This window comes from Aspergillus ruber (assembly GCF_000600275.1).
Source record: "Aspergillus ruber CBS 135680 unplaced genomic scaffold scaffold00008, whole genome shotgun sequence".
NCBI classification, from domain to species: domain Eukaryota; kingdom Fungi; phylum Ascomycota; class Eurotiomycetes; order Eurotiales; family Aspergillaceae; genus Aspergillus; species Aspergillus ruber.
This window is the reverse complement of record NW_024467304.1, coordinates 145,531-166,790: the sequence shown is the minus strand read 5'-3', so window position 1 is coordinate 166,790 and position 21,260 is coordinate 145,531. Positions and strand designations below refer to the sequence as shown.

The 21,260-nt window shown below is 45.8% G+C and overlaps 5 protein-coding genes across 5 annotated transcripts, besides 1 other annotated feature; 2 read left to right on the top strand and 3 right to left on the bottom strand.

The window, feature by feature from the left end:
- Nucleotides 1–113: part of a sequence feature (Protein overlapping with rRNA (EURHEDRAFT_497358, EYE96385.1) was converted to a misc_feature.) that runs on past the window's edge.
- A 1,905-nt stretch (nucleotides 114–2,018) lies between these two features.
- Nucleotides 2,019–6,100, bottom strand: EURHEDRAFT_497355 (glycoside hydrolase). The gene is made up of 9 exons (XM_040785693.1): nucleotides 5,807–6,100; nucleotides 5,547–5,604; nucleotides 5,426–5,494; nucleotides 5,253–5,367; nucleotides 4,909–5,200; nucleotides 4,743–4,847; nucleotides 4,547–4,687; nucleotides 4,179–4,476; nucleotides 2,019–4,122 (listed from the first exon to the last, which is right to left on the bottom strand). The coding sequence occupies exons 1-9, from the start codon at nucleotides 6,021–6,023 to the stop codon at nucleotides 2,454–2,456; spliced, it is 2,964 nt and encodes a 987-aa protein (XP_040640072.1). The 5' UTR covers nucleotides 6,024–6,100; the 3' UTR covers nucleotides 2,019–2,453.
- A 1,215-nt stretch (nucleotides 6,101–7,315) lies between these two features.
- On the top strand, nucleotides 7,316–8,797 carry EURHEDRAFT_475775 (putative LysM domain protein). The gene is made up of 5 exons (XM_040785411.1): nucleotides 7,316–7,573; nucleotides 7,637–7,902; nucleotides 7,975–8,114; nucleotides 8,166–8,321; nucleotides 8,375–8,797. Exons 1-5 carry the CDS (start codon nucleotides 7,349–7,351, stop codon nucleotides 8,623–8,625), a joined length of 1,038 nt encoding a protein of 345 aa, XP_040640071.1. The 5' UTR covers nucleotides 7,316–7,348; the 3' UTR covers nucleotides 8,626–8,797.
- Nucleotides 8,798–9,988: 1,191 nt separating this feature from the next.
- On the top strand, nucleotides 9,989–11,884 carry EURHEDRAFT_385242 (uncharacterized protein). Its single transcript, XM_040779647.1, has 7 exons — nucleotides 9,989–10,308; nucleotides 10,403–10,592; nucleotides 10,665–10,763; nucleotides 10,844–11,188; nucleotides 11,265–11,360; nucleotides 11,417–11,440; nucleotides 11,520–11,884. Exons 1-7 carry the CDS (start codon nucleotides 10,000–10,002, stop codon nucleotides 11,594–11,596), a joined length of 1,140 nt encoding a protein of 379 aa, XP_040640070.1. The 5' UTR covers nucleotides 9,989–9,999; the 3' UTR covers nucleotides 11,597–11,884.
- EURHEDRAFT_529844 (uncharacterized protein) lies at nucleotides 11,786–14,220 on the bottom strand. The gene is made up of 2 exons (XM_040787123.1): nucleotides 12,190–14,220; nucleotides 11,786–12,140 (listed from the first exon to the last, which is right to left on the bottom strand). Exons 1-2 carry the CDS (start codon nucleotides 13,973–13,975, stop codon nucleotides 12,016–12,018), a joined length of 1,911 nt encoding a protein of 636 aa, XP_040640069.1. The 5' UTR covers nucleotides 13,976–14,220; the 3' UTR covers nucleotides 11,786–12,015.
- A 2,958-nt stretch (nucleotides 14,221–17,178) lies between these two features.
- Nucleotides 17,179–19,897, bottom strand: EURHEDRAFT_401467 (uncharacterized protein; the record flags this gene model as incomplete). The annotated part of the gene is made up of 3 exons (XM_040780087.1): nucleotides 17,179–18,024; nucleotides 18,148–19,221; nucleotides 19,280–19,897. 3 exons carry the CDS (start codon nucleotides 19,895–19,897, stop codon nucleotides 17,179–17,181), a joined length of 2,538 nt encoding a protein of 845 aa, XP_040640068.1.
- Nucleotides 19,898–21,260: the final 1,363 nt, after the last annotated feature.

The window sequence follows — 21,260 nt, the reverse complement described above, 5'->3', positions numbered from 1 at the left end:
ACGCCGGCCGGTTAGTAGTTGGGTGGGTGACCACCAGCGAATCCCGGCTGTTGTATGTTTTTGATTTTTTCTTTTTTTTTTTTCTGACATTGCCTTCTCTGGACCGCGGGTGAGGGTCCAAGTCAGGTCTGATGGAGGGATCGTCAACTTGCATAGGCGAGACATTACGATAGCGATACGTAGTCGATTCACCTGTATAATTATAATGTTATATTAACGCAAGATATAGACCCCGCCGGTATTACAGTTCGAATTGCTTCATCTTTATTTCTTATTACCATTATATGGTCGAATTGACAACAAATCCTCATCGTAACCCTAACCCAAAGAAGTCTGCCAGAGCCCTAAATATGATTCTGCTCGGGAATTCAACCAGATTGTTGGTATACAACATCCCTGCAGTGTCAATTTACTTGAAATTCAGGTGGCCCGTATCCGCTTCTCAGGGGCTCGTCTGCCCACAACTGCCGCTACGCTACCGTGCATCCCCGAGAGCAGAATCCTATCTAGATCCCCTTCGCACCAAGAGGGCGATGAAAACGAAATACAATGGGATCTGTCTCGACCCGAAACCTCAATGAACATGTTGGCAATCATCCGAGACCTCCAACAGACCAATGACCTCGGACTAATCAGACGCCGCCTCAGTTCATCGTCAAAGAGCAGGACAATGAGGAAAAGCTACTAGCTCTCCCGGAACTCACTTTATACGAAGGAGACGACTACCGAAGATATCATGATTTCGTGCGCCAACTCGACAATATATTTAGTAGAAGCCCAAAGCGTTTAAGATGGAAGAGTTAAAGATTTAATATGCTCAACGCCACCTGAAAGAGCCTATTGCGCACGCATGAGATCCTTTCGTACAACTATTGATATCGACACTTTTTCCTTAATCCTTGCCACAGCCTAAGAACTTTCTCCTTGACAAGATTGCTCCAAGGGCAAACTGTAATATCCTACGATACAGGGTAGGAGACCTGTCGGCCAGGTAGGGAAACAATGCCTAAGGATTACAACGCAAGTAACAGAATGAGGGCAGAACTGATTCTGGAGGAAGAGAAGCTAGATACAGAATGTGCGTGTGGTGTTTTAAACTCATTCTGATCGGCGATAGTCCTATGCCCTAACTGCAGGGTTTTGACGCGGGGGTGCCTTATCTGGCCAGAGCTTAAGATACACGATAGGCTTAGGATCAATAGTTTTGAAGATTTTCCCTTACAGTGAGATACATTTTTAGTTTGTAAACTGAACATAGAAAAATACGGAAAACAACTGCACAATTTTGTCGGAATATAGAGGTTCCTTACCGAGCATTACAATCGATGCCTGATTGAAACCTCACCATACCTTATCACGCAAATAATATATTCACTCCTTTGCCCTTATTGCAATCGTTACAATCGCTTAATATACTCCATTGGGTAGTCTGAGATATTATATAGGATGCTAGGTAGCTTCGTTTATAAGAATCAGAGACCTACAATTTACGCTCAATACGTACTTTCAAACCTGACTAAGCTTCAATTTCAACACCGTCTCAGCCGTACGAGTCGATCCAGCAGCTAAACTTAGTAACCTAAACATTGTGGCTAGCAAAATACTGTACCTACTCCGTCCAAACATAACGATCGGAGAGGCGTAGTTGTCTCATATCGAATCTATCTATAGCCGAGAAGCTATATGTGTGCAGTCGCGTACGGATTGCTTCGAAGGTTCCGTGTATGCGGCATCTCGAGGATAACGTTCTCCCCTACAGTGGGCACTTATAGCAGACAAAATATGAGAGGAACCTGGGGCCTTGCCTGTAGTCCCATGTTAGTATCTCCGGAGCTTGCACTTAATATCCATGCGTTTAAAATAAGTATGTTGTAGCCCTTTATTCAGGGCTAGTAGGAGGTATGTCCAGAAGCCAATGTTGGTATGTAACTTTGAGCCAACCCACTGCACAGAGATTATAAGGTTAATTTTTTTTTTTTTTTTTTAAGTTGGAGGATCATTGCTAAGGAAATTGTATGGTAGTATCTATACTGCCTAGATGGAAGGTTTATACATAGCCCTGGAGGTATATTCCAAGTTGGACTTCAAAATGTAGGGCTGAATCACTGTTCAATAGTCCAGAGGCTTTTTAATAGCCGGGGGCATAAGGTACATCGTTGCTAAAAACAATCCACGTCCCACGTCCATTAGGATTGTCTCCATCAGGATTGTAGTCTAGCTTATAACATGTGCGCGTTTTAAGTTGTTGACCCAAATTGGTAGACTTGCAATCTTCCCATATAGACTGAATCCCAAGGTTCCAGTCAGACTCTCTAAAAACAGGGTAGACAGAAGAGGCAACCATGTTGCCGCCGTCAAACTCTTTGAGGCCCCATTCTTCACAGTACCCAGAGCTGTACCAAGGATTATTATCCCATTCGTAGCCAGCTATAAAGTCTCCGCAGGAGCTGTCTTTATAAAAGTTCATTTCGATATGACTCGTTAGAGGGAGAATGAAAGGTTGTCGGCGTGGCGTTGACTGAGGTGGCAGTCGGGGTTCCATGTACTACGCTGGTGCCGGTGGTTGAGGTCGTGGTTGTACTCGCTTTGCTGCTGGTGCTTGAATGTGTGCTTGAACTTGTGGTTTCAGTATCATAATCATAGATTGAGGAATATACAGCTTCCAGGGAAGCTGCCAAACTGCTGGCGACCGCGGTGTCAAGAGTAATTTCAGGATTCCAATACTCTGTCCAGGCGGTCAAGTCGGCTTCAGAGATTGTAGTGGTGGTGGTTGAGGCCTCGGCACTGCAAGCAGTAATGGTCTCGCAGCTGGTAGAGGTCTTCGTTGTGTATGTCGAGGTAGGTGTGACGATACTAGAGTAAACACTCTCAGTGCAAACTTCAGCCTCATCAGCCTCGCAGTCGTCGTCGTCTGATTCACAGCCTTCGCCCGTACACACTCCATCTTGACAGTTGGGACCCGAGCAGGAAACCTTGTGGCAATTTGGCCCGGTGCACTCTCCTGTGTTGCTGTCACAGTCGATACCAATGCATCCAATGGAAATACAATCCAATCCGAAGCAGCCACCAGATCCGTTGCAGTCTGAGCCCTCGCATCCTACTGTTTTGCAATCGTCACCGTCACAAGACCCGCTAGAGTCGCAGTCATCGCCAATGCAACCAATCTCCTTGCATGAATCATCGATACAAACGCCGTTGTCACAATCGGAGCCTGTGCATCCCTTTTTCTGACAGTTGGAGCCAGTGCACTCTCCATTGTGACATCTAGGACCAGTACACTTAGAATGGCTAGCAGGTGGGTTCGGATCATCTGGGTCTGCCCAGCCCTCATTACTTTTTGCGTCATCACAGTCCAAACATGGACCCTCGCAGAAGCTCGTACACTTTGTGCCGCAATTAGCTGTGCATGTAGGCCCAGCAGATCCTTGAGTGAAGGTAACAGTGGGTGTGGGCACATCTCCAGGAAGAGATGTGTGGGACCATGGCCATGGGGGAGGGAAGATAGTCCTGCTCTTTGTGACAGTATGTGTTGTAAAATCTGCGCTTGTGATGTGTTCGGGGTTTCCGTCATCCGGGAATACAATTGGGTCCAGATTGATACTTGGAAGTAGAAATGTGGAGGTTTTCGTGACATCGCTGTCAGTAATGTTCCAGTTCCACCAATTGATAATACCGGTAGTAATAGGGTCAATTGTGAATGTGGTCGATTCGACCGTACGAGCAACAGTAGCAGTAACAGTAGGCGTCCCCTCAACTGTGACTGTGACTGTAGTCGTCCAAGCAACTTCAAGTTCTGTTGGAAAGGGGTCAATGGTGATCGTGGTCGTTGAAGCCAGAGTGGAAGGCGCAACAATGAGGTTCAGAGGAGCAATTCCAGTTGCCGTATTCGATTTTGTATCACCTGCAGCAACATCGGCAGCGATGTAAACATCACCTGAGCCATCACTGCCACCGTCGACGTCCGCACCAGACATGGATGAGTCAGAGGGATCAAGCTTGTTGGGATTAGTTGTGGACCCGGGACCTCCCTCATCCAATGTCCAGGCAAAGAGACCTCCAAGGCATCTGCTATTGGCATAATCGGCCTTTTGCTTCAATGTTTTAGCATTATCGAAAGAGACCCTGAGAAATTGTAAGTAAGTATTTGATTTCCTTTCAGTTGTTAGGGCCATACATACCATTGGTTATCATTCCAGGTGATCCAGTTGACTGCAGCTTGCTCATTATATGTCACCTTGGGATCATAGATGTCTAGCACTTCGGCAACTTCGTAGTCAGAGAGAATGCCACTTGATCCTGTACATTGGCCAGCCTCTCCCCCTCCACTGGTGCTGCCTGTTTTATCAAACGGACACCCGGGCTCAGTGCAACTTGTGTCGTTCAGTGTGAAGGAACGGCCATAGAAGCCGAGCCCAAGATGTACTTGGGCTGGTTCAATATTGTTACGCCACAATAGATCCAATCCTTCGTTGATTTCTTTGATCTAATATTAGCCACTTGAAAAAGGCAGACAATTATGCCATAAAACTTCAAGGATAAAGCTTACCCGTCAGGTTAGTATGTGGATTAATGTCGGATGATGTCCAAGCACTGTTACCATCCCAGGTACCATGGATATCGTATGACATGAAATTAAAGTGGTCCACATAATCCGCCATTCCTGTGACATTGAAGCCCTTGAGATAGTCTTTGGGCATATTAGTAGTGAAACATATTCTCCGGGCACTGGCACAAGCACGTACAGTAGGAAGATGGCAAAGTTGCGGAGATACCATAATCATCACCAAACGCCGTTTTCAACTCTTGAACAAGAGTAACAAGGTTTGCTGTGTCCTCATCACGACCGCCTATTTTTTGAGCATTAGCGCGGGCTCTATTGTTCAAAACAATCAAGAGTTGACCACCTACTTCTGTCACTCGCAGCAGGATACTCCCAGTCGATATCAATTCCGTCAAATCCGTAAGAGCTCATGGTATCAACCGCGGAATCAACAAAAGCTTTGCGTGTTCCTGGGAAACGAACCATGTCCGAAAAGATCTCACCACCGAGGTCCCAGCCTCCCACTGAAAGCCAGACCTTCAGGGAAGGCTTTTTCTTCTTCAAAGCGACCATCTGCGGGATCCATTTTTCGTCATTATCATAGGTAAACTTAATGGTAGAATCATCAGAAGAGATACTAGCGAAGGCGTAGTAAAGATGCTAAACAATTGTGAGCGCAACTCTGTGTTGTCATGTCCTAATTTGGACATACCGTCCATGGTGTCACATCGATATTCTTGGGTTCAAGGTTATCGCAAGCGTGTTGGTAGTTCCAGGCCTCGAAATATCCTGCGTAGACCTTTTCGCTAGAAGTTCCGGAGCATGATCTAATGACGCATAAGCTGAAGGTCCTATCAGGCTTGCAAAAATTGGTAAAACACGTACGGTTGGTCGACGGCATCACAGCCACTGCTGCATCCGTCACCACAAAACTCTTCGGTAGTACCGCAGAAACTGCTCTGATCAATATGCGCCATAACCTGTAACAGATAGACCAAGCGCTTACCCAAATTGTGAGCAGCAAACATTCAAAGGACAAGTAGAGTTGGCGACCGGTGCATAGGCTAGCCAAAAGTCAGTTGATTGAGAATACATGAGCCTGTTAACACTGCGTCCAGTGATTGAAAGAAACAGTAGGGAGAGATGGAATCAAAATTGCATATTACAAGCTTTCATCTCAGCTTCCTCCCCGGAACGCAAAAAAAAAAAAAAAAAAAAGGGACATAAACATAAAGCGACACAAAGAATCAATTGCCTGAGACTTACGGCCGCACTCTGCCTGTGCATCGCAATCGGAGATGCAAACATCATCGCCACAAAAGTCATCACCGAAACCACAGTAGCCACTCTTAGAGCAGCATCCCGACACACATTTAGAAGTTTCGGAACATGTGCCCGAGGTGCCTTTGGCGTCTTCAGCTTGGATGAATGTGGCCAGCAATGGCAATAAAGCCAAAGCTTTGGCCAGTGACAGACCCCTCATACTTTGGGCCTGCAAATGAATAGAAAGGGGTATTCAAAATGAATGAAGGTTGAAAAGAGTGTAGTAGAAGACAGACAAGACTTCCAAAGGCTCCCTCCTACATATAATATAATCGATCCTCTCCGTGTCTTTAAAACCTATCCTGCCCAAGTGAAGTACATAGTACTAGATATGTTACTAAGATAGACCCATTTTTGTATCTTTCACGGTTTACATGACATGTATGGTGTATTCTGTAAGTTTGATGGAGTAATCCACATCGCAGCTCGCGGTTGGATGGTTGATTTGCTCGTAACCTCCATCCAGATGTCTCGGCCTGAAAGTCGTGCCGGTCAAGGGATCTTTTGAATCCACAGCTCCTTTCTAGAGTTCCACCATGGACAAGTACAGATGCATTGACCTCAGCTTTGTCTCTTTTCTCCTATCACTAGCACAGGGCCAGTGACCATGAATGTAACCTTGCAACTTTGGAGCTGGTATGAAGTAGACACTAAGCCTAAAGAGATCAGTATAGAATCCCGACGGCTACTTTGAATCCGGAAAACATCCGAGTCTGTGTAGGCGCTTGATTTATGGAGAAACAGCTTTTAGAGAGCACACTTATTCAAATGTTGTTTTCTCAACTCGAAGTGGTTCCCAACAATCATTATCTCAATTATCTCAAATTTCTGCATTGTGCGAATTAATATCCTTTTTCATTCTTTTTTGAAAAAGGAGCAAAAGAATCAGGGAGAAAATTGATATAGTGATAGAATTTTACTTGCAGCCCAGAGGAGGCTGATTTCCATTATTGGTAAATCCTGCGCTCAAAATCTTCAAGCTCCACTGGAAGCCAAACCCTTGTTGATACCATGGGGCCATTTGGGGGCGAAGGGTTCTCTGATTAAACGCCCGTGCGGCCCGGAGTTTCCGAGGCCATGATGCCGAGCAATAGCTTAAATGGACTTAGCTCGCTGGAAAAATACAAAGTGGAGTGCCAAGAGCTCGCAAATTTGAGGCGCTAATTCGGTTCTTAGTGAGCCCCGCTCACGAAACAATGAGTTTGAGGCTACTGTAGGAGGCGAAAGCAGTCGCTGATTCACAACTGCAACCTCAAGCGGATCTATGTGCCTTTCTGATGGATTAGAACCGAGATATGTATAGCACGTAGAAAAAGTGGATAAAACGGGGCCATTATTGAAGAAGAAAACACGCATGCTACGGAGTGCAGACATTGATCCTGTGGCATTTGAATCCCATGGAAACTTCCTAAAGCTGTATATCTTGGTGTATTCTAAAAATTTCTCGAATCCCATCTTCGCCCTGTTCTATTCCCCCGGCAAACAATGATCTCTAACATTCGCCTCACGCATCTCCTCCTTGCTGCTGCTGCAACCACTGGCGTTGCTGCAAGTGGACATGGATGGACAAATGGCCCTACTGCAACTGGACCGACAGATGCAGACTTGGCCACAAGCTGTGACTATTTCGCCAATGATGTTGCGTCGGGAGATACTTGTGAGATGGTGGAAGATTACTTCGGTATCACTGAGACACAGTTTGAAAATTGGGTATATCCTTCTTGTGTTCTCCCTATACAATACCAGCAGCATTATTGACGATAGTGAATCCAGAACCCCGCGTTGAAAGGTAGTTCGACATGTAAAATGATCACGGGAAACAGCTACTGCGTCTCAGGGCCTGACGGGGTAGCCACCTCGGCAGTAGCATCTGGTACACCAGCTACCACCCTCACCATCAGTGGATCTGCTGCACCAGTTCAAACTGGAATCGCAAAGTCTTGCACCAAGTATCACGAAGTCGTGAATGGTGATACTTGCTATAGTATCCAGGACCAGTACCTGGACTTTACCCTAGCGCAGTTCTATGCTTGGAATCCGTGAGTATCACTCCTTTACTCTCCTGCCATGAAGAGCGCAAGGAATCTACAATGTACTTACAAAACCAATAGGGCTATTAGCACGGGGTGCAAGGGTCTGGTGGAAGGCGATTATGTCTGCGTGCAAGCAAACGGGTCGGGAACTTCAACTTCTACATCCGCGTCATCCTCAGTCTCTTCCTTGCCTACTCAATCAGGAGTCACTTCAAAATGTAGGTCCTTTGCCTCCAACCCCAGATATGTTCTAATGATGCTCGAAATAGGCAACAAGTGGCACTACGTTTCCGGCAATGACACCTGCCAGTCGATTCTATCCGAGTTCGATCTTACTAAAGCTCAATTTTATGATTGGAATCCGGCTACCGGTGTCAATTGTACCAACCTGTGGTTCGAGGTTGATGTTTGTGTTGGTGTTCCTGGTAAATACTCCCTCTCGTCCACGCCAAAGTCAACTCGATCTAACTTCTAATAGGTTTCACCCCATCGCCAACCACTACAGCTGCCACTGCAACTGCTACCGAGACTGGATCGACACCATCCCCAGTGCAAAGCGGTATTGCATCCGACTGCACAAAGTACTACAAGGTCGTGAAGGGCGATGACTGCCAGACTGTTGAGAAGGAATACGATATCACCGCAACTAACTTTCTTAAGTGGAACCCAGCTGTTGGTTCCGACTGCTCCGACCTAGAGGTTAATGTCTATTACTGTGTTGCAGTCTAGAGGCTCTTAGAGCAAGATCATATAGTGTCAGCGGTCTCATGCGAGATCTTTACTTCAGACACGTTGCTTTATTGGGTTATTGGCCATGATATCTGATTTGTCAAATATTTTCTATGCTGAAATTCGGTAGCATAAAATGAGTCTTCCAACATATGAGCTGCTCCATGAGTGAAAATTAACAATGGCCTATGTACATGAATTGAAGCTGGTAGTGAGTAGCTGGGTTGCATAAAGAAACTGCAAATCTATTATGCTATGTGAACTTTTTTCCCTTGCTATTTTTTATCAAATCGAGCTTTCTCTCCTACAGGTGCCCATTTCTAGACGTGAGGATTCGGGGAGTTTGAGCCGTATTCAAAATACGCTTCCTCTCTTTAGGCATACGGCACCTCGCCAAAGCAGCCCCTGCAGCTGAGGGGGCCCCACTGTTCGATGCAGCCGAAGATGTCTGCTCACGGCCCCCGGGCCGGAAGCAAAGTCTGATTGTGGAGCTCAATTTAATTTGTTTGAGATACTGCACTTGATAACCCTTTTACCTGGCGAGGTCCACTGAAATTATCATCAAAATTATTTACCCTAGATTTGTCGGTCTACTCCAGGGTTAAGATTGAGCAATGTTTAATGCGGTCCCTCCGAAGGCCTCCAGCATAGAATTATCAAACTTTCTGGTACTAATAGAAACTAAATTTTAGTTCGTTCAAGGGACCCCTTGCTAATTCGTAGCACATTGACACATGCTGAATTACAAACGTCTTCCCTAGTCGGCCGTGTCGAGCTCAATCAAGCCTATGTATCTACTAGTACATCTGGCTATGCAGATAGCAGCGTTTTGGCTCCGCAATAGATCCTTCGTTCCTGGCTTGCTGCCAATCAATCTCACCGGCCTCGGGGGCTGCCGACCTTCGGGTACCTGTGGAAGGGACGGAAAAGCTCCGAATCATGTTCGAAATTGCCTACAGGTTCCACTAGCTAAGGGATAGTAGTTATTTTCAAGGAGCAAAACTCTAATTACTAGGTACTCATCCTTTTTATCCACTTCACATACGATATTTCGAGTGGCTGAGGGTCTTCTCCCTCCACAATCTGGCCCCTTCGCTTGCAATTGAGTGTATACCCACTTCGTGCCCAGGTGGGGGTGCGAAAAGAGTTGCATTTCCTGCAATCAAAATACCGGTGAGGATATTTTCCACTGGAGGGGGATTGTGATATGGGCCATATTACTCAGTATTGGTATTGGTATAACAGCTTCCTCGACATATTGGAAAGATTCTCACAATTCCAGGTTTAACCCGTACCTGAGCATTTTGTACATAGTTGGTCCCATCCTCCAGTAGTTTCTAGTTTAAAACTGTCCACTCATTTTGAACAACTTTCATGTCATATATTCTACATTCGTTTGACCGAATCATGGGTTTTGGACACCCTGGACGGGCCTTGTTGGCCCGAATTGGCCAGTTTCTTCTTCTAGCGCAAGTCCTGTTGACTGTACAGGCTCACCCTTTTCATAATCACTCCATCGCGTACACTGGAGAAGATAACCATTTGAATACTTTCGTTGAGCGAGCCAGTGCCTCTGAATTCACGGCGCTGTCGAGAAACACTAAAATGTTGGTGCATAATAGCTGCACTAGCAAGATGAATTTGCAAGCATGGCAAACCGTCTTGGACGCACTGACCGTTGTTGTGAGTTATCCCGCTCCGATTCTCTACGGCTATGAGCACATATGTAAACTGAGAGGTGGCATTGCATCATTACTAACACCAATGATGAGGTTAGGCCCAACACGGGCAGCAGACCGCATCAGTTACCTACCAAATTATCGACTACTACATCTCGACTGACAATCCAACTCTGAATGATGACAACAGGCGGATGATGGATCTGTTCATGACCCTATACGGCACTTTCAAATGGGACGATGTCAGTGCAAAGACTGTAGCAAGAGCTCGCGCGCAGCGATTGAGCGGTAGGTTACACTCATTGACTATGGAAAGGCAGATGATTCCAAGCTTACAGAAAACTAAAAACTTCTATCTAGAAATTGCTACGATCTTTGCAAATGGTCTGGCAAAGAACACAATGCACTGGCGTTGGATGTGTGACTCGAAAGAATGGGTCGTGGACCCTAATGATGCAAGTAAGTGTATTCATGGAGTCAACTCTGATTTAAGGTACCTACCTATTAGTAAACTCACCCCCCGCTAATGATATATGCAGATGCTTGGATGATCAAAAACATGGATTTGAGTCCTCGCGGGACAAAGAAGACTTCTAATATTTGCTTGATGCCAGCTGATTCAAATGGTGTCGAACGGTCAGCCGCGGCCTTCGTGCTAGACGCTCCAAGGGATGTCGCCAATTATCAGCCTGACTGGATTACATTCTGTGACGGAGCATGGAGTGAACTGAAGTATCAGATGCATCAGTACCTCGACCAGGCAAGCGTAACCAAACTCCACACCCAAAAAAGTTGGATTCAGTCAGTCATCTATTACACATGGGAGCGACTTTTGGCGCATGAGCTTTTCCATGGAAAGGCTGCATTCGGAGCATATGCAGGAAGTGAGTGCTGTGCGATTCGGCCTTCGATATTGCTTTCGGCCTGCTAATCACCGAACTTTTCCTTTTCACTATTTAGTTGATTATAAATATGGATGGAACGATATCGTTCAGCTTGCGAAAGACAGTAATGGGGAAACTGATGTCAACAAGCACAAGCCTCTGAAAAATAACGGTATGATCCATTTTTCTCCAACATATCGACTTGAGAATCATACTGATCATTTCTAGATTCATTTTCATACTGGTTGAATGGTGAGTTGGGAAGGCCCTCAAGATGCTCCAAAGCCTTATTTGCAAGTTTCATTGGATTTGACTAACCATAAACTGTTAGGCGTGTACCTAACCTATTGCAACTTCAGCAACGGCCAGTGCAAACCCGTTAGCCAGCCAACAACAGGCAACCCCTAGAATCCATGATACTCCGTCTATGGTTCTTTGGTCATCAGGTTTAGGGTTCTTCCAAGGCTTCAACATTTAACGTTTCACGTTCTTCAAGTTCCTTTTGGCATATATCTCCGTCTCATCTCTGCTGCATGCACTACATTCTTTGACCTTGGAACTGAAAAAGATGCGGGCTCCACATGCAGTTCTCGCAATAATCATGGATTGTGGATATGTACTTAGGTACTATATACGTATAGGACTATCGATGTCAACTATTTACTTGCTTTGAAATTGAGACATATCCTCACATGCATGAGGATCATTTTGTTTTTCGTGCTCTCAATACTAGTATAAGATTCAATGTTCGAGGAAATTGAGACTCTGGAAGTGTGTCACAATGTACAGTCGGTGTGGTACGTGTAAGATGTCTTATTCAAATGTTCCTAATATCGATGACATCCAAATGGACATCTCCACAACGACTTCTCTTTTTTTTTGCAGTCACAGTCCAACCTATTGAATGACCCGCTGTCCTTTCCTATCATTTTGTCGAACCAATCCTCCATTTCTAGATTCTATCAGTAACTGCAGGGACCAAATAGGGAAGCACTACTAACCTTCGTATTCCTTTAGGCCTAGAATGCGATATCCCGGACAGGAAGCCTCTGGCCTCAAATCGGAAATCCATTCTCTCAACAAAATACCAGCGCTGCGAATGTCAAAATCCACTCGGCCACTTTGTTCGATTCCATCGCTGACTCTTTTGAAATAATAATAATTGCCGTCACAGACAATATCTTCCAATGAGAGTATTTCTAGAGATAGCTCGTTCTGTAAAATGTCTAAAAGGCTAGACACACAAGTCACCTTTTGTTCGTTGCGTTTCCATGCCATTCGGGTTTCCAAGGTCGGGCAGACTGAACCAGCAAGTTCAGGTGGAGAATATGGGTGATAAATGGATGACCGGTTTGCCATTAGATATTCATTTGTCATTGGCTCAGATGATTCGGAAATCGAGGAATGTTGTGGGGATGGGGGAACGCTTTCTGGTAGTTCCGGTTCGGCTGCTGGCGGCGGAGCTGGTGTGTACGATGGCGATGTTGGTTGAAATGATGGCGACGTTGGTGAAAATAATGGCAGTGTTGGCTGAATGGATGGCAATGTTGGTACAAACGACGGCGATGTTGGTCCATACGATGGCGATGTTGGATGAAAGCCTGGTGAAGTGGGAACAAATCCAGGGCCGTCAGGTGTGTAGGTAGGCATTAACGGGGTAGAGCTTTGATTTTCTTGGTGGTTGGGGGATTCCTTGTGTTGCAAAGCAGAATCATCTGCAGCTCTCAACTCCTCACTACGTAATGTCACTCGCTCAAGTGTAAGAATGACCAAATTTTTCTTTACACCAAGCAATAGTGATTTTAAGGAGTTGAAATAGATATCTAGCTCATGAATATGAAGCTCCCGGAGTCGAGTGAAGTTAATTCCATGGAACATGTTCCCAACGTAGCTTTTTGCAGGATAGGCAGGCATATGATCTTGCGACAAAGTCAGTCTTTCCAACTGAGGTGCAAGGTTCGTGATAAGCTTCAGCCAGGCGGCCTCATTGAGATCAATACATAAATGAAGATCCTCTAGGCTGTTTAAAGCAGACAGTAGAGTGTCAAATTGTTCTTCAGGGAGGGCAATTTTGGGGCCGATATCACCACAGAAATTAGAATCGCAGGTATATAGCTTTCGGGGTTTGCAGCTTGAGCCACATAACGCAAGAAAAAGCTTCGATAATGCCAAAGAGTTCAGTTTCCTTATCTGACTGTTCTTATTGGTGTGGGTCAAGGATTGCAGGCTGTAAACATCGAATCGAAAATCAAGTTGGCTCATCATTTGTCGCCTTCCCAGGAATGAAACTGTCTGCTGCCGTGGATCAAGCAAAAATTCCGTGCTGTAATGTGCGAGTCCTATTGTTTGGAGGTTTTGAAATCGATCCATGCATTCCCGAAGTCGAACACTGAATGTTTCTGATTTCAGCAGGTTGGAATTATCCACGATCATCGCTTTGTGAACGGCATGTCGCGTATTCAGCCCGTCGCCTTTCACTTGTCGGCAGCTTTTTGATGATATAGATACCATGCCGATGGGCTTTTCAGTGCCACTGAACACGGTTGGTATCATCCAAAGCTCTTGGACGTGCTCGCGGAGACCAGTTGACTTGGATAGTTCTTCCAATTCGTGGAGACTTTCGCTTGTCACAATGAAACGGATGCTTTTGTAATAGGTTTCCGCGAAATTCTCAAGTGAGTTTTCGTACAATGCGCGGCATGATAACCTCAGAGCGACCCATTGCTGGGGATCTAGATGGTTACATATCTTTGAGATCAATTCCACGGGAAGAGATGCAATGGACATTTTGGCTGCCTGTGTGGCGTTTTAAGGTTGAGAACAAGAACAATGGGAAGAATCTCAGTTTTTTATATGCAGAAAGGGGTAGTAATCAGGGTCAATCTCCAGGGCTCCCGGTTCCTTTGACGAGAAAGCGAAATCAAGACAAGTTTTCGGCTCTGAGAGACAGAGAGAAGAGTATTATTGTGCAGCGCTGGAGCGGCAGCCCCCGTTTATAGGAGACCTCGTGGACCTGGGCAGCGGAGAAAACCGTATTCGAGGCCCGCAGAAAATTAAAATACCTGTAATACCATATCAACAACCTGGAGCCCTGATACTCGGTGAAGTAATAGGTACGCTAATCGCATCTTGCCATTCCCAGTTCTCCGACTTAAAAGATCAATGCCTATCCTTTGCTGTCATACAGTGGTAGTAGCAGCAGCAGCAGCAGCAGCAGTAGTAGTAGTAGTATTCATACGCTGACCCCTCGCCTTAGGCGATATGCAGGTATCCACTATCGCTATCTCTAGATGTTTCTATTCACAGTAAACCATTGCTTATCGACAAACTTGGAGCCTCGTCGAGGCCTGTGGTGGCCTTTTGCCTGGTGTTTTGTTCTGCAGCCTTTTTGACTGCGGTTTTGGTAGCTCTTTTGGAAATAAGATAGTAAGAAATCAAGAAGAACAAGCAGTGACCAAATCACAGCATAAACAAAAAAAGCAAACCATAGAAAATTCAGGGATCACTCAAAGGGATCTTTCCCAGAAACCACGCCGCGTGGATGGAGGGCACCCTCCATCCGCGCCAAACCGCGCCGCATGCAACTCTAAAAGACATGAAGACAGGCCACACTAGCAGAATTTGACTACCAACAATGCCGGGCAAAATCAAAGTGGTCAAAAGCAATCCGGGCAAGAAGTGGGTGGGGAGGTGGTGAAATACAGCTTTCTGAAATTTCCGAGAGAATATAAACGAGCACTCATGGGCCAAAGATACATCTGCTTCTGATTCACCGCTCAGCCTTAGAACTTGATTAGTGGTAAAATACCCATTCGTCAGAGTTCAGACATGGGCACATGGCCACATGGCTAAATAATTCTGACAAGCACAAGCAAGTTGCCCATTTCGAATTTTCCCCATGTCTATTCATACTATCGTCATCTTAGGTGAATGGTGATGTACCGATCGTCCGGTCCTTTCGCATTCTCCGACTTGGGCAAATTGAGGACTCTCATGAACCTTTTCAAGATGAACAAGACTACATACACCCTGTAACATACCCATCCATACATGTCACAATACATACAGTACAGAACGTCTACACTGCCACTTTTTGTGGCTTATTGTATATAAAACGCTGGTTTTACAGGTCTTATTTACAAGTAGTAATATGGTTACATAAATTACATACACAACAACTCCTTAATACAAGCGTAAAACAAGTATTACGAACTCGGAATAGTAGATCCTAGCGAACTGTATTCTTATTTATACTATTGTAGCCATCGACGAGAATATCGAATTTGAGGAAGAAGAGGAAGAAGAATTCTATCTACAAGAAAGGGGCTCTTATATCTGTGCTGTGTGGCCTCGCCAAGTGCTTTTCTTTGTTCGTCGATATCATTCATCGAAGCGTTGAGCCGTCACACTGGGTGGCTGGGTAAGCCACCGTAATAGTAATCGCTATGTACATCGTCGTTTTACTATACATATCCTGATATGTTGTTCCGCATGTTGTATGCCCCATGCTGCTGGTTTCGTACTGTTGTTCCTGTGGTCACGAAGATCCATGGGCTTGTTGGATACTGTCTCGTTTCCTTTCCTACTTCTGCAAGTGTATACCCCTGGCGGTGCTATGCCGCCGGTTTGCTTCCTGTCCGTCGCTGCGACTCGGTATGTGGTTGGTAAAGTCTGAAACTGGCTTAGAAGGCCTGCCTCGAGCATGAATCGCACTGCCTTCGGTAACAGGTCCGGCCATGTTAGGTAGGCCCTGTAATCTAGCTCCCGCCTCGACCCTTGTACAAGATGGTGCATCCGCGGCCCTGCGCGGTTTGTACAGTGGAGGAGAACATGGCGTGTATCTTGAAGGCCATGTCCGCAAGAACATTCGGTCGGTTCCATAGTCTTAAATGGTACCAAGATAACTGGTCAGGGCGATCTTCCTGGTTTGCATTTGAATAAGGGCTGATGTAGCAGCTCTCCGTAGGCCTTGGTATAGCTGCATCTGTGCTTTTGAATGTTCTTCCCATGAACGACGGAGCTCCCGTGGGCGGAAGTGGTCCATTTGGCCTTCCATGCACTGGCTGCTTCTATGCGGAGGGTTCTTCGAATGCTGACCATGAGTTAGCAGCTTCTTTTGCAAGAGCATCAGCACACTCGTCGCCATATATACTGACGCGAGTAGAAAAGAATAATGCGTTATCAGGCTCACAATGGATAGTATGGGTAGTATTACGACAGACAAAGCACGGTTGCAAGGAATGAATATGATGCTACCTTCGGCTGATGGCCCGATGGACAACAGCACTTTTATAACACTTTGCCAGTAGGAATCATTTACTATTTTCATTCTAAGCAGCAAGTGTAACCCTTCTTCACATTGGTTCCGTGGTCTTAGTATTTTCCGCAGCTTGCTTGCTCCAAGGATTTTTCAGACTCCTTGGAGTGATAAATACTGATACGGGACTCTTTTTGGTCTCGTAATTGGAAGGAATATAATCTAAATCCCTTAACGAGGAACAATTGGAGGGCAAGTCTGGTACCAGCAGCCGCGGATCCAGCCCTGGCCTGGATCCTAAGATGGCTGATCCTGTTCTTGAGAGCTCGAAGCATGCTCTCCGGACATAGGGTAATCTCTGGAGCGAATTGAACCCTTATGGGAGCTTAGATTACCCCGTTATTTTTTTGGGAAAAAGTTTTTTCTGGCATGGTAAAAAGCGGAGTAGAGGAATGGTGACCTCAATTCCCTGTTCCATTGATGACGCCACCGCTTTGTTGAGGGGGTCAAGTGCTACGAATATAAGTGGAGGCCGGTGAAGCTAGCATGGTGCGTTTTATTGAGGCTGTCTTGGTCAGGCTACTCACCCCTCTGCTCAGTCTCTGCTCAGTGATCTGCTCAGGGCATGCTCAGGTCTACGCAGTGAGCCAAAGGCGACGAGGGGTGAGCACTAGTACGGAAAGGAAAAGCCCTCAAGCTGTGCAGAAAATCAAGTTCGTATGGAATGTTATATCTATACAACATCAAAGCTGAGCGCCCAGCCGCATTGCCCGTCATTATCCATTGTAGCCTCTACTCTCTCTAGCACCCTTTCCCCAATGAGCCCTGCAAACAGACGTCTTCGCGTTTTAGTTGACATCTCCACAAACCTCGACAGTGCTGAAACTGTGCCCTGTTCACAAGTAGAATCTAAGCTTAGCTTTTCTTCCTCCCTCAGCACAAGCAAGACAACCTGCGCAGCAAATGGGTTCAATCCAGCATGACGGAGAAAAAGCTCCCATTGCGTCTCGGTTTCAATCATCATTGGATCTATACTTGACTTGTTGATGCTCGGCTTGATAGACGTAAAGCCAATACTCCACGGCAAACTGGTCTCCGGTAGTCGAAACGAATGTTTATAAGCTAGCCCGAGGATCCATTGCGCTATTGTCTCTGGTGCGGATGGCGCGATTATGAGTGGGATAATGGTCGAATATTTCGATACAGAGTTGCAGAATGCTGTGAGCGATGTGATGGATGCTAGCGTCCGCTTGTCAGCCGTCGAATGCTTTGCTATTCCTCTGGAGTGGATGATGAGCACGTAGAGTCGTTCGTATCGTGGGGCTAGGAGTATGATGCGTTCCCGAAGGGGTGAGTTGATGTCCTTGATGTCATCCAAGTGTGGACGTGCGGGTTTGTGGCCCGGGAGGTATAGCTGTGTCGTGGCTTGGGATGTTGTCAGGATTGCACCTATTGAAGGTGAGATGATGATGCCCGCTTCGTGTTCGATATCGTGGTTGATTGTGTCATAAGCTCGGTAGATGAGTGTGGGCAGTGGATCTTTCGTGTATTCGAGGATTCGTGTCAATCGGAAGTGTGACTTGAGGAGTTATGTTGATAGAAAGAGTAATGGAGATTCTTGGTTGTTCCTTGGTTATTGGGGAACATGCTGCGATGCAGAAGCGTTCGATAGGATAGAAAAATGCTCCTCGCATTGTATTACTGGTTCTGCGTATTGATTTGAAACCACGGCAGGGTTTTGGCGCTCAGTTCGATCATCAATTGGCTGCTGATTCTTCGTTGCGAAAAAAGGGCGCTCTGCATTGACACGTCGCTTGGGTGCTATGTCTCTCGTTGCCATAAAAGCAGGTAAAGAGCCCAGTACCGTGAATGATGATGGCGAGTTCAAGCCCTGGCTTATTGCTGGAGGTTGTATTGCTGCTCTCTTTTTTCCGTCTCTGTGCTGTTCTTTCTTGAGCCTGTGATCATATTTTACCGTCTTCCTCTTTCGCTGGTGATAGGACATCTGATCCTCCATATGTTGCTGCACTTGTTGACGACATGTCTCACCAAGAAGTGTTGGTCCGTCGGGTGTGGAGCTGTCGTTTACTGTGATATCCTGCTTGTTCACTCTCCGGTTCAAGTCGCACCAGTTCGTGTTGACAACCATACTGTCTAGACTACCTCCATACCTGTTCCCAAGTGGCTTTGGCATTTCTAAAATCTCCCCTTCGGCGAAATCTTGGGTTCCTTGTTCGACCTCGACTGGGTGGCCAAAGTCGATATTTCCATCGTTCATTGTCTCTTGATATGTGGAGCAAGGATTTGACTGGAAAGTAGATGGAAAGGATGTAGTATGCTGAAGTGCACTAAAGCTACGCCCAGGAGCGAGTTCAACTTTAAGCCGTGTTGAAACCACAGATTGAGCGAGGTTCCAAGTCGAATCTGGCGGGTGATATAGATCTTCTTCGCTTTCTGCGTTTTCCACCTCTCTAAAATCAGAAGTTGCGTACCCAATGGGCGGCGAACATTCTTGAAAGGACCTCACTTCCTCTTCGCGTTGCGCGTTGGAAAACACTTCATTTTTAGAACCTCGTGCCCTTGTACCTCCCTCGCTAAACTCTAGAGGGATCGAGACCAATGTGTCCATCTTCTGTAAATAGTGTGGCGATTCATGTCGTTTGATAGGATTGGAGGAAGCGGGACTAGGAAGCATTTGCGGCTTCGGGCTAGGCGGCGGATTGTATAACTCGTCGAAGTCAATTGGAACAAGAACAGGACTCGGTCCGCAAAACGCCTGCTAGAAGTCCAGATCAGTCAGCAAATAGGTTCAGTGATCCTCCCAGGAATAATACCTCATATGCCTGTAGATGAGTCTCGAGACAATCCGTAGTTGTGCTGATATCCCCACACTTCCTAGCATTCTGAATCAAAAGAAATGACTCTCTGGTACAATTGAGTCTCTCCATCTCGGTCTTCTTGTCAATTCCGTGGCACGTATTGAAGCACTTGGAGAATTTTGGCAGAGAATATGGTAGGCAGGTCTGCAGCAACGACAGCGCTTCATTTCCACGACGAGAACGAACAGAGCTCGTTAGAGAATTTATTTCCGATTCATGATGGGTAGGAAGAATAGGAAGCTCGACTTTGAGACCCTCGATTTTAGGTAATGACGGAAGGAAATGGCCCCAATAAGCTTCCACGCGCTCTGCTCTCGAGTGCCGAATCACCGTTGAAAGAAGTTGGGCGTCATTTTTACCCAGACTGAGCTTTTCGCTGTCAAGCTGTCCATCGATGGACTTCCAAGGAGTCGTGGTATGACTGTTTGAAGCAGGTGAATATTCATCTTTGGAGGAAGGGCTGTTCTCGAGTATTTGGTCGATATATTCCAGGGGATTCACAGTGGTAGATGGGGTTGCAATTTCATGAAAACGAGCGTATTCGAGAAGGGATGGGCCTTGTTTTTGATCCATAGGGAGTTCAAGCTGTGGTGCTAGACGAAAAAAAGCTCAAGTTTTGGATCTTACGTATGTCCTAGTTCAATGGGCCAATTTAAGGCCAGGAAGACCATACGCAGGCATACGATAAACCACATTACCATACTATACAGTCGTGGGGATCTAGATAAAGTTAAGCTGGTGTGGGTCACATGATCTTCAACTAACTGTCAGAATATAACGTAATCCACAGCCGAGCTGACCATACAACCGAGCTGACCATTTTCTCCGCAACTTCCAACAATCATTCTTCAACGCGTCATATTTTCACCATCACCATAAAAAATGTCTCTTTCTCAGGAAGCCCAAATGCAAATGGCCATTGAAGCTTATAGAAAGAAAAAAATCCGATCAAAATCGCGCGCTGCTGCAGTATTTGGTGTGCCTAAAGCTACCTTGCTCAACCGGCTTAGAGGAATTCAACCACGGTCAGAAACACGCGCTAATGGCCATAAATTAACAATTTTTGAAGAAGAAGTCCTATCTAAGCGTCTGCTAGATGCAGATAAACGAGGGTTTTCAATTAGACCTGAGTTTCTGCGTGGAATGGCACAAATATTACTTTCTGAGCGTACACGGGATCCTTCTTCAACTATTGGAGTCAACTGGGCATACAACTTTGTTCAATGCCATCCAGAGCTTTGTACAAGATACAATCGGAGAATTACACACCAGCGTGCAAAACAGGAGGATCCAAAGGTTATAAAACAGTGGTTTGAAGTTGTGCAGGGCACCATTCAAGAGCATGGTATACATGAAGATGATATTTGGAACTTTGATGAGACTGGCTTTGCAATGGGACTCTGTACAACATCTAAGGTGATTACTGCAGTGGAGCGCAGTGAAAGACCTCGTACAACTATCCAGGGGAATCGCGAATGGGTCACAATCATTGAATGTGTGAGCGCAAAAGGGATTCATATACCTCCAGCAGTTATCTTAAAAGGGAAAGAACACCAGGCTGCATGGTATCAAGAGCCTAATCTTCATCCAGATTGGAAGCTTACCAACAGTGCCGATGGCTGGACAACAGATAAGATAGGCCTTGCATGGTTGGAGTGCCTATTTGACCCATTTTCCAAGCTGCATTCAACTGGCGCAAAGCGATTACTTATTCTTGATGGCCATTCAAGTCATCAAACCATTGAATTTGACAATTTCTGCAAAAAGAATGCAATTATCTGCCTTTGCATGCCTCCACATTCATCTCATCTCCTTCAACCTCTGGATGTTGGTGTTTTTGGACCGCTTAAACGTGCATATGGCAAATTAGTTGAGGGCATGATGGCGGCTGGAAACAACCATATTGATAAAGAGGATTTTCTCCATATATACCCTT